This window comes from Labrus mixtus, chromosome 22 (genome assembly GCF_963584025.1).
Source record: "Labrus mixtus chromosome 22, fLabMix1.1, whole genome shotgun sequence".
Taxonomy (NCBI): Eukaryota; Metazoa; Chordata; class Actinopteri; order Labriformes; family Labridae; genus Labrus; species Labrus mixtus.
The window spans coordinates 11568754-11581544 of NC_083633.1; the positions used below are offsets into that span (position 1 = coordinate 11568754).

The 12791-nt window shown below is 40.2% G+C and overlaps 1 protein-coding gene across 7 annotated transcripts in view; it reads left to right on the forward strand.

The window, feature by feature from the left end:
* The window catches only part of cald1a (caldesmon 1a), a 56423-nt gene that overhangs the window by 24491 nt on the left and 19141 nt on the right, over window positions 1-12791 (forward strand). For 6 of the 7 annotated variants that reach the window (XR_009666078.1, XM_061030331.1, XM_061030334.1 and 3 more), the window contains exons 2-3: window positions 2872-2957; window positions 11257-11394. Coding sequence is in view for 6 of the 7 variants with exons in the window: in XM_061030331.1 (XP_060886314.1) it covers window positions 2881-2957; window positions 11257-11394 (215 nt within the window). In the remaining variant the exon portion in view is untranslated. Of the gene's footprint in view, window positions 1-1542; window positions 1691-2871; window positions 2958-11256; window positions 11395-12791 lie in introns of those variants that run through there. The other variant, XM_061030332.1, reaches the window with a different exon arrangement.

Genomic DNA, 12791 nt, shown 5'->3' on the forward strand with positions numbered 1-12791 from the left:
ACGTGGAAGTTTTATAGTGGACATGCTTAGACAGGCTGAACTTGTAAAAAGTCTGAAAATGTCACAAACTTGTGACTCCAGGTTGCACAACCTCATGGAATGCTTGTCTTTCTCTCATTCTGCCCCGGTTAGCTTTTGCAAAGTGTGGGTGGTCTCTCCAGTGATATACACAACACTTACATTTCTACACGTACTGAGGTCCTTTTTCTGCAAGCCACAGGCTTCCTCTCTGTCCTGGTGTTCTCCCGGGCAGAGACAAGACAATGTGTCTGTGCTGTATTTAGTCTTCCACTGAAAAGCCTGCATACATTATAGTATATCTGTGATAAACACACATTTCCTTAGATTTAATGTCATACAAAGTGTCTACTCTGATCATTTAGTTGACAGGTCTTTTATTTAATTTGCCTACAAATGACTTGTTTTGAATGATCTATAAGTTTTGCACAAAATTAAACAGTAATGAAAACTTCCGCCGCATAAATCATGCATTATTTGTGACATTAAGTCCAACTTTGCACACTGCTGTGCTTGTGTTGCTAATAACGTTGTCTCCTTTGGCGACACTGGTTCTAGGAAGTATGTGATTAGACTGGCGATGTTTGGAGGCCTTGTCGGTTTTGGTGATTGCTATCATTTTGTCTTAATTATGGCTGTTTGAATAGCCCCGCATTCAAGTGCCAATTCGCCCCTCCCTCCGCCGATTTCACAAGTGACACTAAGCATGCATCTACACATAGTGAGTGGATTCTTGTGGTATTTAAAATTGTGTCTCTCTACTCCTAGTCAGCAAATTTTTTCGGGTATTACTGAGGGTAGATGAGGAGGTGTGTGTCTGCTGTACAGACTCACAGGGAAAGGGGGGGGGGGGGGGGGGGGGGGGGGGGGGGTCGTAATTGGGTAACAAGATGCTACTGGATGCACCGGTAAATGGGCTTCCTGTTTACTGGAACGTCTGTTCTGCTTTTTCAAACACATATGAGTATGAATCCATCAATAGCACCAAACCACACAAATGTAATCTCATCCTGCTTTAGAGCAGGTCTAGACTGTTCTCTTTCATGAAGTATAAATAGAGACCCAACATTAATCAAATATGAACACTTGGAAACAGTGGCAAAGAAAAACGTCCTTTTAACAGGCAGACACCTCGAGCAGTACCAGACTCCCTGGTGCAGCAGACATCGGCTGCGACTGGATGGGTGGAGAATGCCTGCACACAAATGGCGTAAATTTCCCCAACATGCAGATAATATCCACACATATAGAGGCCCTCTTTGACCTCTTCATGCTGGTTCTTCTATAAATGAGAGGAAGGCATGCTTATAACACTCCAGAAGCTTGTATCAAGAGCAGCGTCATGCAGTAGAACAGAGTTTAGCCAAGCTTTGACGTGGGTAAACAAGACAGGAAAAGCTAGCAGGAGAGATAGAGAGAGAAAAAAAAGAGAATGGAGGGAAGGTGGAAGGGAGGGGGTTAAGACTGAAGGATAGAAGGAAGGAGGTTACTGAGGGATGGAGGGAGGGACAACTAGCAGGGAGGGGAAGGAACAGGCATTTTTCCTTTCCTTCTGTCAGCTGAGGCTGGACTGTGGGAGACTATTACCAGACGTTGTTGCATTGTGCCTCTGCTTCATGGTGAAATCCTGTGTAGTGTGAAGGGAAATACATTTTTTAAAGGCTAATTCAAGGTATGACTGCAGTAGTTTTCCTTCATCCTACTGCACTTTAAAGCATCTTCACCACTTTTCCTGCTCATGTTTTATCTCCACAAATGATACAGTATTTAATTCAGTGATGTGATTTGATCTTCTGAGCTGTCATGCACCTTTGTCTTTGTCCTCCGTGCGTGCTCAGATAATGTCTGTTTACTCTGCTCCGGTTTACTCTAGTTGTTTCTGCTGGGTTAGCTAGGATACATAGATGTATGATGGGAGGCTCAGCAGCTCCTGGGTGGTCTCAGTCCTCACTGCACACCCAGTCATGTACCCTAGCGGGGTATTTTTAGTGAGAGTTGTTCCTGACTGATTGAGTGAACATCCTGTCCTGGCTCCTTTCTCTTCTATATTTTTCTGCTCTTCTTCGTTCTTTCATTTTCTGCCTCATTCTGCTGACCTCCAAAAAAGAAGCTATTGTCAGGTAAAGCTGAGGCTTGTACAAAGATTACTTTTCTGTACCGTGTTGCACCAGCTAAGCGTAAGTTCAAACATAATGTAGTTTGAATGTAATTTCTAAAGTAGGATGGAGTTGAGGCACTACTCACATCTAAGGTGTTGCACCAGCTGAGATAGTTTCAAAGTAGGCATTCGTTATAGCTTCAATCTTACACCTGGCTCCTAGCAGGTGTAAAGTCCCAATATCTTAATGAAAGATGGGACAGCTTGGGGGATGAGGAGGAGCAGAGGGTTTACATGTTGTAGCTGTTTGCCAGGAGGCTTATGGCTGTCTCTAACTCCACCTATTTGCCTTTTACTTGATTGATCAAAACTAAGGTAAAGTTAATATTTCCAACATGGCAGCTGCCGTCATTCAGCTTCAAAGCGCCCCTTCAGAAACCAAAAGATGATGTGGCTGAGACTAGGTCCATGTTTTACTCAGTCTATGTTTGTGACACATTGGGTTTCCTACAATATGCCAATCAGATGATGATAATGTTGTAAAAAGATTATTTACCAAAATTGTTCAAATTTATTAAAAAACATTAGCTCTATTTTGATATTCAGAGACATCAAACCAAAGCATCAGTTTGCTCTCAAACCTTTGTTTCTGCCCTTTTAGGACACTTTAATACTTTTCCTACTTTTTGTTCTACTCTCTTCCTTCCTGAAATTGAATGACTTAACGTGTCCGTGTTGATGATGTCATCCTTCAGGGCACAATCATGGAGGAAATGGACTTCAAGAGGCGCCAGGAGCTGAGGAGGCAGAAGAGAGAGGAGATGCGCCTGGAGGCCGAACGGTAAGACCTGTCTTTATTCACATCGACTTATTATCACTACAGGGTTTTCTTACTTATTCTGTTGCAAATTAGACATGAAAAAAAAACTCAGTTCTCCACAATGGATTAGATTGGAGTTGCAGCCACAGAACTTGCTGTCACAAAAGATCTTACTAAGTTGGCTGTGTGAAGCTGTGCTGGGTAATGAAGCTCTGGATGTCGATGCACAGTGCACCTCCTCTGATGTTCATGCCAAGTTGGAACAGGAGGGAGCCAGCTTTAATAGCTTAGACCCTCCTCTTGGTCTTTAAGAACAGCGCTCAGCAAATATTGGCTTCCCCGCCAGGCTCAAAGGAGAAAAAAAAAGGTTGATGAGAAACCTGATAAGCAATGTGATGACCTTTAAGTGGGAATGTTCAATCATGCCCTACCTCCCTGCCTCTTTCCAATTTTCTCTCCCAGATTCTGTGGCCTTGTGAACTCCCTTTGATTCAATGGAAGAAATTGATTAAACCAAAGTTCATTTCAACAAATTGATTGAGTGGTAACATGCCAAGTGCAGTAATAAAAAATTGTAAAAAAGGCGGTTTTATTGTTAGAATGTGATACATTGTGTGCCAAGGAATCCTTTTATAAGGCCCCTTTTTCACACAAGTCTCTTCATCTGGGCTGCAGCCCTTCCAATTAAAGATGAGGTTGATGTGGATGCAGATACCGACCAAGGTCACTCTGCCTGTTAGATGTATCTGTGAGAAGAGTTTTATTTGAGCCAGTTACTCGATCATGAATGAAAAACAGGCTGAAATCGCTCCGACCACCTCTGACTGCATAAATGTTTCTCCATTATATCTTTTTTTAAACCATAAAGAGTGCCTTGAGTTTACTTTTAGCTTTTAATTAGGCACAGTTCAAGGAAAATCACATTTCTTGAGAGGGAAAAATGTAAAATATGTGCCGTTATCTGCTACAGTGAAGGACATACTTATAAAATACTCATTCATAAAGACTTTGAAAATAAAGACCCTCTCAGCTTGTATGAGCTTTATCGAAGGTTCTAAGCTGGTATAAAAGTGAGCTATTATGTCAAATAGAGAAAGCTCAGTTGTTTAGCAGAGATATATGATAGACACATGAATGTCAACTGAGAAGTAACTAGAAATTGTAGTACAGAAAATGCCAAATAAATGTTTTTGGTATTTAAAATATTTGCTTTACAAAAAACATACTAAGACATGTACTACTACTATATATATATATATATATATATATAGTAGTACATGTCTTAGTTTCTATAAAGCTCCATTCATGGATTTTCACCTACTTGGAGGCAGTAGAGAAAACTTAAAACACAACATGGATACACATTTCACTCCCTGATAAAGCAGACTTGGCATTTCTATCGACACATTCAGTTAATAGAGAGAACATTATTATGAATTTGGCATGTTTCCTGCTATTTGGAAGTCCAGGAATTAACTCTTTGTTAGATCTTTCAAGGTATCAACCAGGCGCTAAGCGGAAATATCTGGCTACGTTCACAAGCTAGTTGCTTACTTTTTTTTTGATGCTAAGCTAGTAGCTTCAAGTTGATTATTTTGAACTTTATCTGCCCTGGATAGAAAGAAGGTTTTTAAGGAAAAAGTTTAAGTGCCAAAACAATGAGCTAAAATACTGAAATGCCCAATTGGACTCAGGGTCACTTCACAGTTTTTCTTAAGTATCGGAAACACATAGAATATAACCAACTCATTCGTATTCAATGTTTTTACCTATTTTAGACTTTACTGCCTCATTTCCTCACATGTATAGCTGATTGAAGTGAAGGTTAATACCGTTAAATTTCATGGCATAAAATCTCCATAAACCCCCCTCCGCCACTTGGATTATTTATACAGTTCGGGGATGTTTATGTTACATGTAGAAGAAGGAATTTGGCAGAAAGTGTCGACTAAGACGAGCCGACATAGGGGAAGACATAAGGACTGGCTGACTGAGAGAGAATTGACCCAAAAGTGAAAAAGACATTTATATTTTCAGCTCGGCGGGAGTGTGTTCGTGACTGTTTATTTGGTCCGAGCAGCAATAATTTCAGCTGGCAGGCGACATGCCACTCCTGTTATTGATAAAAGATTACATCTCTACATTGTTTCCATTTCTGCCAATATATTGAAACAATCAATATTTACATGCCCCTCTTGCTTGGACTAGTCAAAACCACATGTTGTCTCATTGGCCCGCTTCCATTCAACCATCACTGAGAACACTGTGAGAAGACGGAGAGAGCTGGGAGAATGTGGGGCCATATAATAACTGCTGAAGGAATGCCAAATTCCTGGCTATTATAAGTGTTTACTGGCCAGGTCTCCATGAGCTGTTTCCTACATACTGGGACGGGGATTGTCTGTTTGAATGTGCATGTGTGTGTGTGTGCGTGTGTGTGTGTGTGTGTGTGTGTGTAAATCCTCCTGGTCTGCATGTGTTTTTATAAGTGTGTGTGTTTGTGCATAGGTTTTAAGATGAGCGCATGGATTCAGTTAACAATACACGCTTTACTGTGTTGTAATGTTTGGATCAGCATCAGGTGATGAAGGTTTGACAAGCTCCATTCACTTTTCTGAAAAAATAAAAAAGAATGCGCAAAGTGTGCGCGTGTGTGTCTGCGTGTGTGCGTGTTTGGAGAGAGAACAGCCGAGCCTTTCCTGTTCTGTCTTACATCAGCTTCAGTTATAGTCGTAAGAAAATGACTGTTGACAAAGAGGAGCACTTTGGGCTTCGATTCACTTCTGGTTCTCTTGGATTAAAGCTGCGGACTCACATACAGACATTTTTCTGCTCTGCTGAGGTTTCTCACACACTCTAATGCTCTTCAGTTCCCCTATCAATGCTTTAGTAGGTTTCTGTTCAATGAAACGCAGTCGCTCAGGAATGTCTCGTTTGCTTTTTTTTCTCCAAAGAGAGCACATGGATGTGGAATTTTCCCAGTCATTTCAGTGACCAAAGGGTATCGGGCTCAGCCAAAAAAATCTCTTTCTATAAAAGGGATAGTACACAAAAAAAAGCTGTTGCAGTTTGCTGCAGCAGGCTTGGCTTTATATTTACACTTCATATATAAATATTCTGCCCTACCACAAAAGTGAGCCATCGTAGTGCTCTGATAGATAAATTAATGGTTTGAATTTTTGAAAACATTTGTAGACTTTCTCTCTTCGCATTCAGAGTTTGATAGAAATGCATCCGTCCAGGAGTATGTCATTATCATTCTTTGTTTTTTGTAACTTCAATCTCCTCTCAGAGTCTTTGTGCTACGTTAGGCTAAGCTGACCTAAGATAATTCTCTCTCAGCTGTTCCTTCTTATTCATAACATGAAAGCAATTCAGCCTTCAATGTTGAATTGTTTCTTTGAATTTCACTAACTTTATTGAGTATTTGCTGAATGTACAATGTTGATTCTGGAAAAACTTCTCTCATGTCCTTTTTGGGAAGTGGCTATTTTAGATTTGTGCCATTTCTCCTGACTCCTCCTTCTCAACATTCTCTGTCTCCTTGTCCCATTCCTTGTGAAACTCCTCTTCCATCTTTTTTACTTTTTTTCTCTCCCCTGGGCATCACTGTCTGTCTTCCCCTTCTTACTATTTATATAGATTCATCCTCCCCCTGCTTCATCCTTCACCTCATCGTCTGCCACTTCCATTTTTAAACCTTTATTCTTGTCTACTCTTTCTTCTAACTCGTTTCTATTAACTAGCCTTTCTTTATATCATGTGTTTTTTTGCTTTTCAAATCTACATAATTCCCTGTCTCTGGTTCTTCTCTCTCTCTCTCTCTCTCTCTCTCTCTCTCTCTCTACCATCCTCCTCCTTTCCTCTCCATTCTTTACATCTGTTTGAGCCCCTCCCCCCCTGAGAGACCAGGAAGGGACAAGGAAATAACACCCATCCTTTGCGAATGAGCCATGCTAAACACTCCACGCCCCGGGTGAATGGGCTGTTTGCAAACATGACCCGGTCCTGCATCGTAAACCTTTGGTTCTGACAGGAATTCAGAGGAAGATCAGATGAAGCAATAGAGTTTGCTACAGAGACTGAGCCACTTATGTTTTCTTCTAACTTACCACTTCAACTTGGAAAGAGTTGAGCTATTGTTGCAGGTTTTTTTGTTGTAGATTTATTTTCACAAGAAGTGTACATTTTTATATGAATGTTTAATATGCATGCAAAACTGCCTCATTCATCTAAAAGCAGCTGAGGGGATTTCAATCACCGCTAACATTTTGTATTCTTGGAGCCAGCCCAGCACAGAGCAGGGTGGGGAAGAGAGAGAGAGAGAGAGAGACAGACGGGGTACATTGCGGTTCTGTAGGAAGGGAAATAATCCAGGGAGGCCAGCGTGGGAATGGGTCAGCATATCTGACAGAGCCCCCACCCTCTCTTCTCCCTCTCCCTCTCCCTCTTCATCCCTTCCTTTTCTCCCCTCCCCAGCTTTTCTTTTCCATCTTCCTCTTTGCTCTTCTCCCTCCCTTCCCGCTGTCCCTCTCCTCTCGAGGAGGGGTGAAGAAGTCTTTTCTCATGGGCTTCTCCCAAATTGTTTTCACTGACATTTCTGACATACTTCGCTGTAAAGAAAATATTTGGACATATTTCTCCCTAATAGGCTCGCTGATGGCCATGTTTTGTGTGCCTCTGCTGTCCATGCAGACAGTTACTTTGTGAATGCAGTTGCTTAAATCAGCATTATTTTTCCATACAGCATGAGTATAAAACTGCATAAACGAAGAATTTTATGCACATGTGTAACAAGATATTCTACTCCCCTTTTATCTGTGACATAGCAGCTGCATTAAAAGTAAGTGTGTGGGGTTCATGTTGTCAACAGAAATTGTATTTTCTTCCATGTTGTACATCTAAGAAAAGGGCATCTGTTGCATAGTATATTCTGCAGACACTTATACCTGAAGTCTGTAACTGTTGCTACACTTCATTCTGTACAGGAAAAGGTGTCTTCTGTGATAAAATCTGCAGATTACTCCTTTTTCCATTATCGTGCACGCCCTTTCCTTTCCCATTTCTCATTTCCCTACTCTCCTCTTTATACCCACTCTCTGTTTCACTCGTCTTTCTCACTCCCTTTTTTCTTTCCCTTGAACCTCTCCCCATATTTCTGTGTCAGTATGCTGATAGAGTATGGGACCTAGGTAAGGAAAGAGGTATTAAATCAGTCCTTTGGTTGTGTATGCATCTCTGGCCAAGGCTTTGATTGACAGGAATGCTAATTCAGCTTTAAGGAGTTTGCTCTTCTCTCCTACTGAGGAGTCTCTAACCCTGAGATTTTCATTGTCACAGCCACCAAGGACTATTTTGATCCTGTTTTAGCTGTTGTCATATTCTCTTTCTCATGACATTTGGTGCTGTTTATGGGTTGGCGCAGTCCCCTGAGAATTATGGCAGTTGGTTCCCTCTTGTTTGTGGGGATGTTGTCACAGAAACAACATGTTACTGTGGCACATTAAATCAAAGTAAACAGTTTTATTGCAGAGGAACTTGTATGAAGATTAACACATTTGAATGGACTACTCATGATTGCTAATATTATCTTATCAAAGATGGATTTTACAGCTTATTTAGTTTTCTCATTTCATGATCTCCTCTAGCATGGGTTGGTATACTACATTTTAGCATTTGCTGCTACCATTTTAACTTAAGGCTACAGTGGTTGGGTTCAGCAACAGTAAAATTGACTTTTTAAAGCCTAAAATAATTGAATGCATCTTAAACACAAAAGACTAAAGCCCCCCCCCCCCCCCCCCCCGTACTTACAGGGATTTTTGCTACAGCATATTATGTTGGTCTGGAATGAGCTCATTGTGGCTAATGCTACTGTAAGTAATGTAAGCATTTTACAATGTGTTTGCTAACTTCATGACATTTCCGTACATTTGGTTGGTATGCCTTATTTTATTGTTTACTGTCATTCAATCTTGTGGCCATAGATGTTTGTGTTCAGAAAGGTTTATAGTATAATTAAAAAGACTTAAATTGAAAGTAGTACTTCCAGAGCCATGAAAACACTTGTTTATCTGGATATCTGCAGAAGCTAAAGTTTGTCTGGTATGAAGTTGAGAAGAAACTCATGGCGTCTTGCTTGTTAGCTAACTCATGACAGATTTAAATGCTGAGTCACTGTGTTAACTTCATGACTCTTTTCTAATGGGGGTTGCTACATTGTAGTTTTTCAACTTTCATTTTAAGTTGTGACTACAGTGGCCTGGGTTCAGAAACAGATGCTGACTTTAAAGCTGAAAAGGAGTTCAATTGATCTGAATTAGAGTCATTTTGCTCTTCCATTAAGAGACTTATTTCTCTCTATTCAGCATATGTAAAGCATTGGCTGACGTCACTGATGTCGATGTCCCCTAAGTCCAGCTTGGGCGTTAACAAATTTATCTGCTCCATTATGACAACATTCCTCATCTGAGAGAAAGAAAGGGGAGGTGTGGGGAACTGCAGAGGGGGAGGAAAGGGAGAAGGAAACTGTTGTTCACAAGCTGTAAAGCTAACATAAACCCAAGCAGCTTTAGTTCGGCTCACCACACATGTTGCAATTAACATGCAATAGCACGCTTCGCTGGTTGACCTCAAGGACTGTACTATGATGTTAGGTGGCGGGGCATGTGGTTAGCAGTGCGAGTGTAAAGGTTAGGCAGGGCACCACAGATCAAGCATGGAGCTGAGTTCATAGATGTCAGGTGGCCAGAAACTTAATTGGGAAAATGATTACTAGTAGTATTATACTGTTAGATATTATTGTTTATGATACTTTAAATTGTAAAACAGTATCAAAAATGTTGTACCTTTCTTACTCTAAATATGTCTTCCCTTATTTCAAATACTTTTCATGAATTTCCCAGACTGATTTTTGGACCAGCCCCAAAGAAATGCCTGAACTTGTTGCTTTCAATCATATTTAAGCACTTAAATATACAGTACAGTAGCTCAGCAGCCAACTAGATTCTGAACAATGGAGTTATCTTGACCGCACCCTTTACATAAACTATCGAATTTTGTAGAGACATCCATAATCCACTGCATGTCTGCTTTGGATTTTGCTAAGTGTTTGTAGATCTTGGCATTATGTTGGAGGGTTTTAAAGGGATTTATCCTTAATGGAAGGACGAAGTTGAGAGACTAGACAGAAATATTTCTTAGATTTAGCCTATGGACGTGACAGGACATCACTTCATCTAATCCATGCTTTACCAGCTATGCCAACCAAAAGAAAGTGTCTTAATACCTGAAATTGATGAAAAAGTTCTTGTTCATGAGATAGATAATAAACGTGAGTGATATTTGTGTAGCCTAAAATCGGCATACTTCTTTTTAATGAAAGAAATACTTTTTGAAAAAGTGTTTTGTGGTTTTTAGCGTATGACTTTATGAGAATTTTGATACATCTGTTTTATGTTTCCAAGATTCATGCATGCACAGCCATCACCCGATTAGCTTAGATTAGCACTAAAAAAGCAACAGGGATATTTCTAGTGAAGCAATGTATAGATGTTGAAGGTTTAAGGTCCATTTAAAGATAACTTTTATAGGAGATACAGGAGTGCTATCAAACCCTCTTACTCTCAGTATTGTAATGGATAAGTGTATTTTGCAAAACATGTCAAACTAGTTGTTTTGAACTGGAAAATGTCTCGGCAAGCTTTAATGTCAAATTTTATTAAAACAAGAAGCAGTGCCTTTAAAACAAAGCCCACTCCAGAATCCACAAAGTCAGCACAACATTTTGTTCAGTAGTTAGTAGACACAAGATATTTTTCAACTTCAGTTTTTTAACTTAAGAAAGATGTGATTTTTCTATTTAATGTGGTTATAAATGCCTTTCAGAAATATACACTTACAAGGCTAGTGGCTGTTTTGCTCACTCATAGCCACACATTACTCCAGTTTTCTCACTTTTAACACTGACCAGACCAACACAAGCACCATTTCTCTGGCTTGCTCTTATCCTCAGCCAAGCCATCTCTCCAGCCCGAGTTTTTATCAGCTCATGAAAACTGCAGCCACGATAAGAAGTATTGGTTGTTGCACAGCTGACAGGTCAGCTTGATAGGAGGAAAGAAGAAAAACCTAAAAGCTGCAGACAAATCCTCAAGGTTTGGTCACTATGATGATTGCGGTCCAATTTAAAGAATCATTCACTTTGAAGTTTATAACTAAGAGAAGATATGGGGAGATAGTGATGAAGGGTTGAGGGGAAAAAAAGAAAAATGTCTTTGTGCCCTCACACTTTATTTCTCTCTTGTTTTGTCTCCTTCAGGTTGGCGAGGAATGATGATGATGAGGAGGAGGCGGCCCGCGAGAGGAGGCGCAGGGCACGCCAAGACAGACTGATGACCAGAGAGAGTGAGGATCACAGCGGACAGCCAGACAGCCTGGTCATGACCAACAGCCACAGGTAACACACACATATAACAACACAGGTTTTGTCAGCAGACAATTGCTCACCTCCCAATTTTAGATTCACCAAAAAAAAAAAAACAGAGCAACAAGGAAAACAACTCAACCAACACAATTTATGGAGTTGTTCTTGATCAATAAATAAAGAATCTGACCAATATTCATTCACAACAACGTCACTGTAATGATGTCTTGACTGCTCAGACTTGTTGATTTATTAAAATGTATTCTAACACATTATTTTATATAATACAAAATGTTAACATAAGCTAACCTAACAAGCTCGGTATCTTGATATGCTAACATTTACAGATCATGTTAAAGCAGATAAACACTTTTGTCAAACTTTTGCTCTTGTGTTTTGGGTTTTAGAATGGCTAAAAAGACACCTCCCTCTAAATACTTTAGATACCCAACATTGCCATATGTACACCACTTCAATAAGTGAATCAATCTTCATCTTGACAGGCCTGCTGTGCCTCGTTATGATGGCAGAGTGGACACAATATTGTAATACTGCCAGGAGTTGAATGATGAAATTCAGTGAAGTGGCTTTTTTCCTAACTATCCTTTCTTTTTGCATTCTGTATTTTATTTTGAGTCTTCAAATTCAAGAATTGATTACCATTTGTCTACCCTATCAATAGCAACAATCTCATGATGTCATACCTATCCATCATGAAGACTGCTATTTGAATCAAAAACGGGCTCAAATCCATTTTTCAACACAGTTTTTAGGCTATGAAATCAATCGCCTTGGCCACAGTGGGAAGGGTGGGTTGCTCTGACATTTAGCAGCACAGACACTGCTTTCTGGTCTTAAATACTTCCCGTCCATGAGCTCAGAGATACATCCTGGGCACGTCGAACAACAAGGGGATTGTGCAGGAGGATGCTGAGGCCGAACCTGGTGTTGACTAGGCTTTGTTGATTGTGTAGATGAACAACGATAATGTTTGCCAGACTTCTAGGTCAGGATATTATGAGTCATGATGTGTGGACCAAGACTTGATGTTCAGAATGCCTAGTAATTTAAGTCTTTATAGCAAAGCAGTCAGTCAGTCAGTCAGATGGACTGTCAGTCCACCACTGTGATCAAGACTTAATTGTAACAACAACTTTTGAATGGATTGTCATAAAATGTTGTTTGGACATGAATCTTCCCCAGAGGATGAATCCCACAGAGGTTGGTAATCCCCTGACTTTTACTATAACTCAACCATGAGGTTCACATTTGTGGTTTTTGCTTTAATGTCTCAACAACTGTTGGATTGATTGTCATGAAATGTGGAAAGAGAAAGGAGCTATTGTGTCAAGGATACAAAATTCCCTCAGACTTGGGATCCAAGAGAACTTTGACTGATTTTGTGTTTATTTGAAGCTCTAACCATTAGT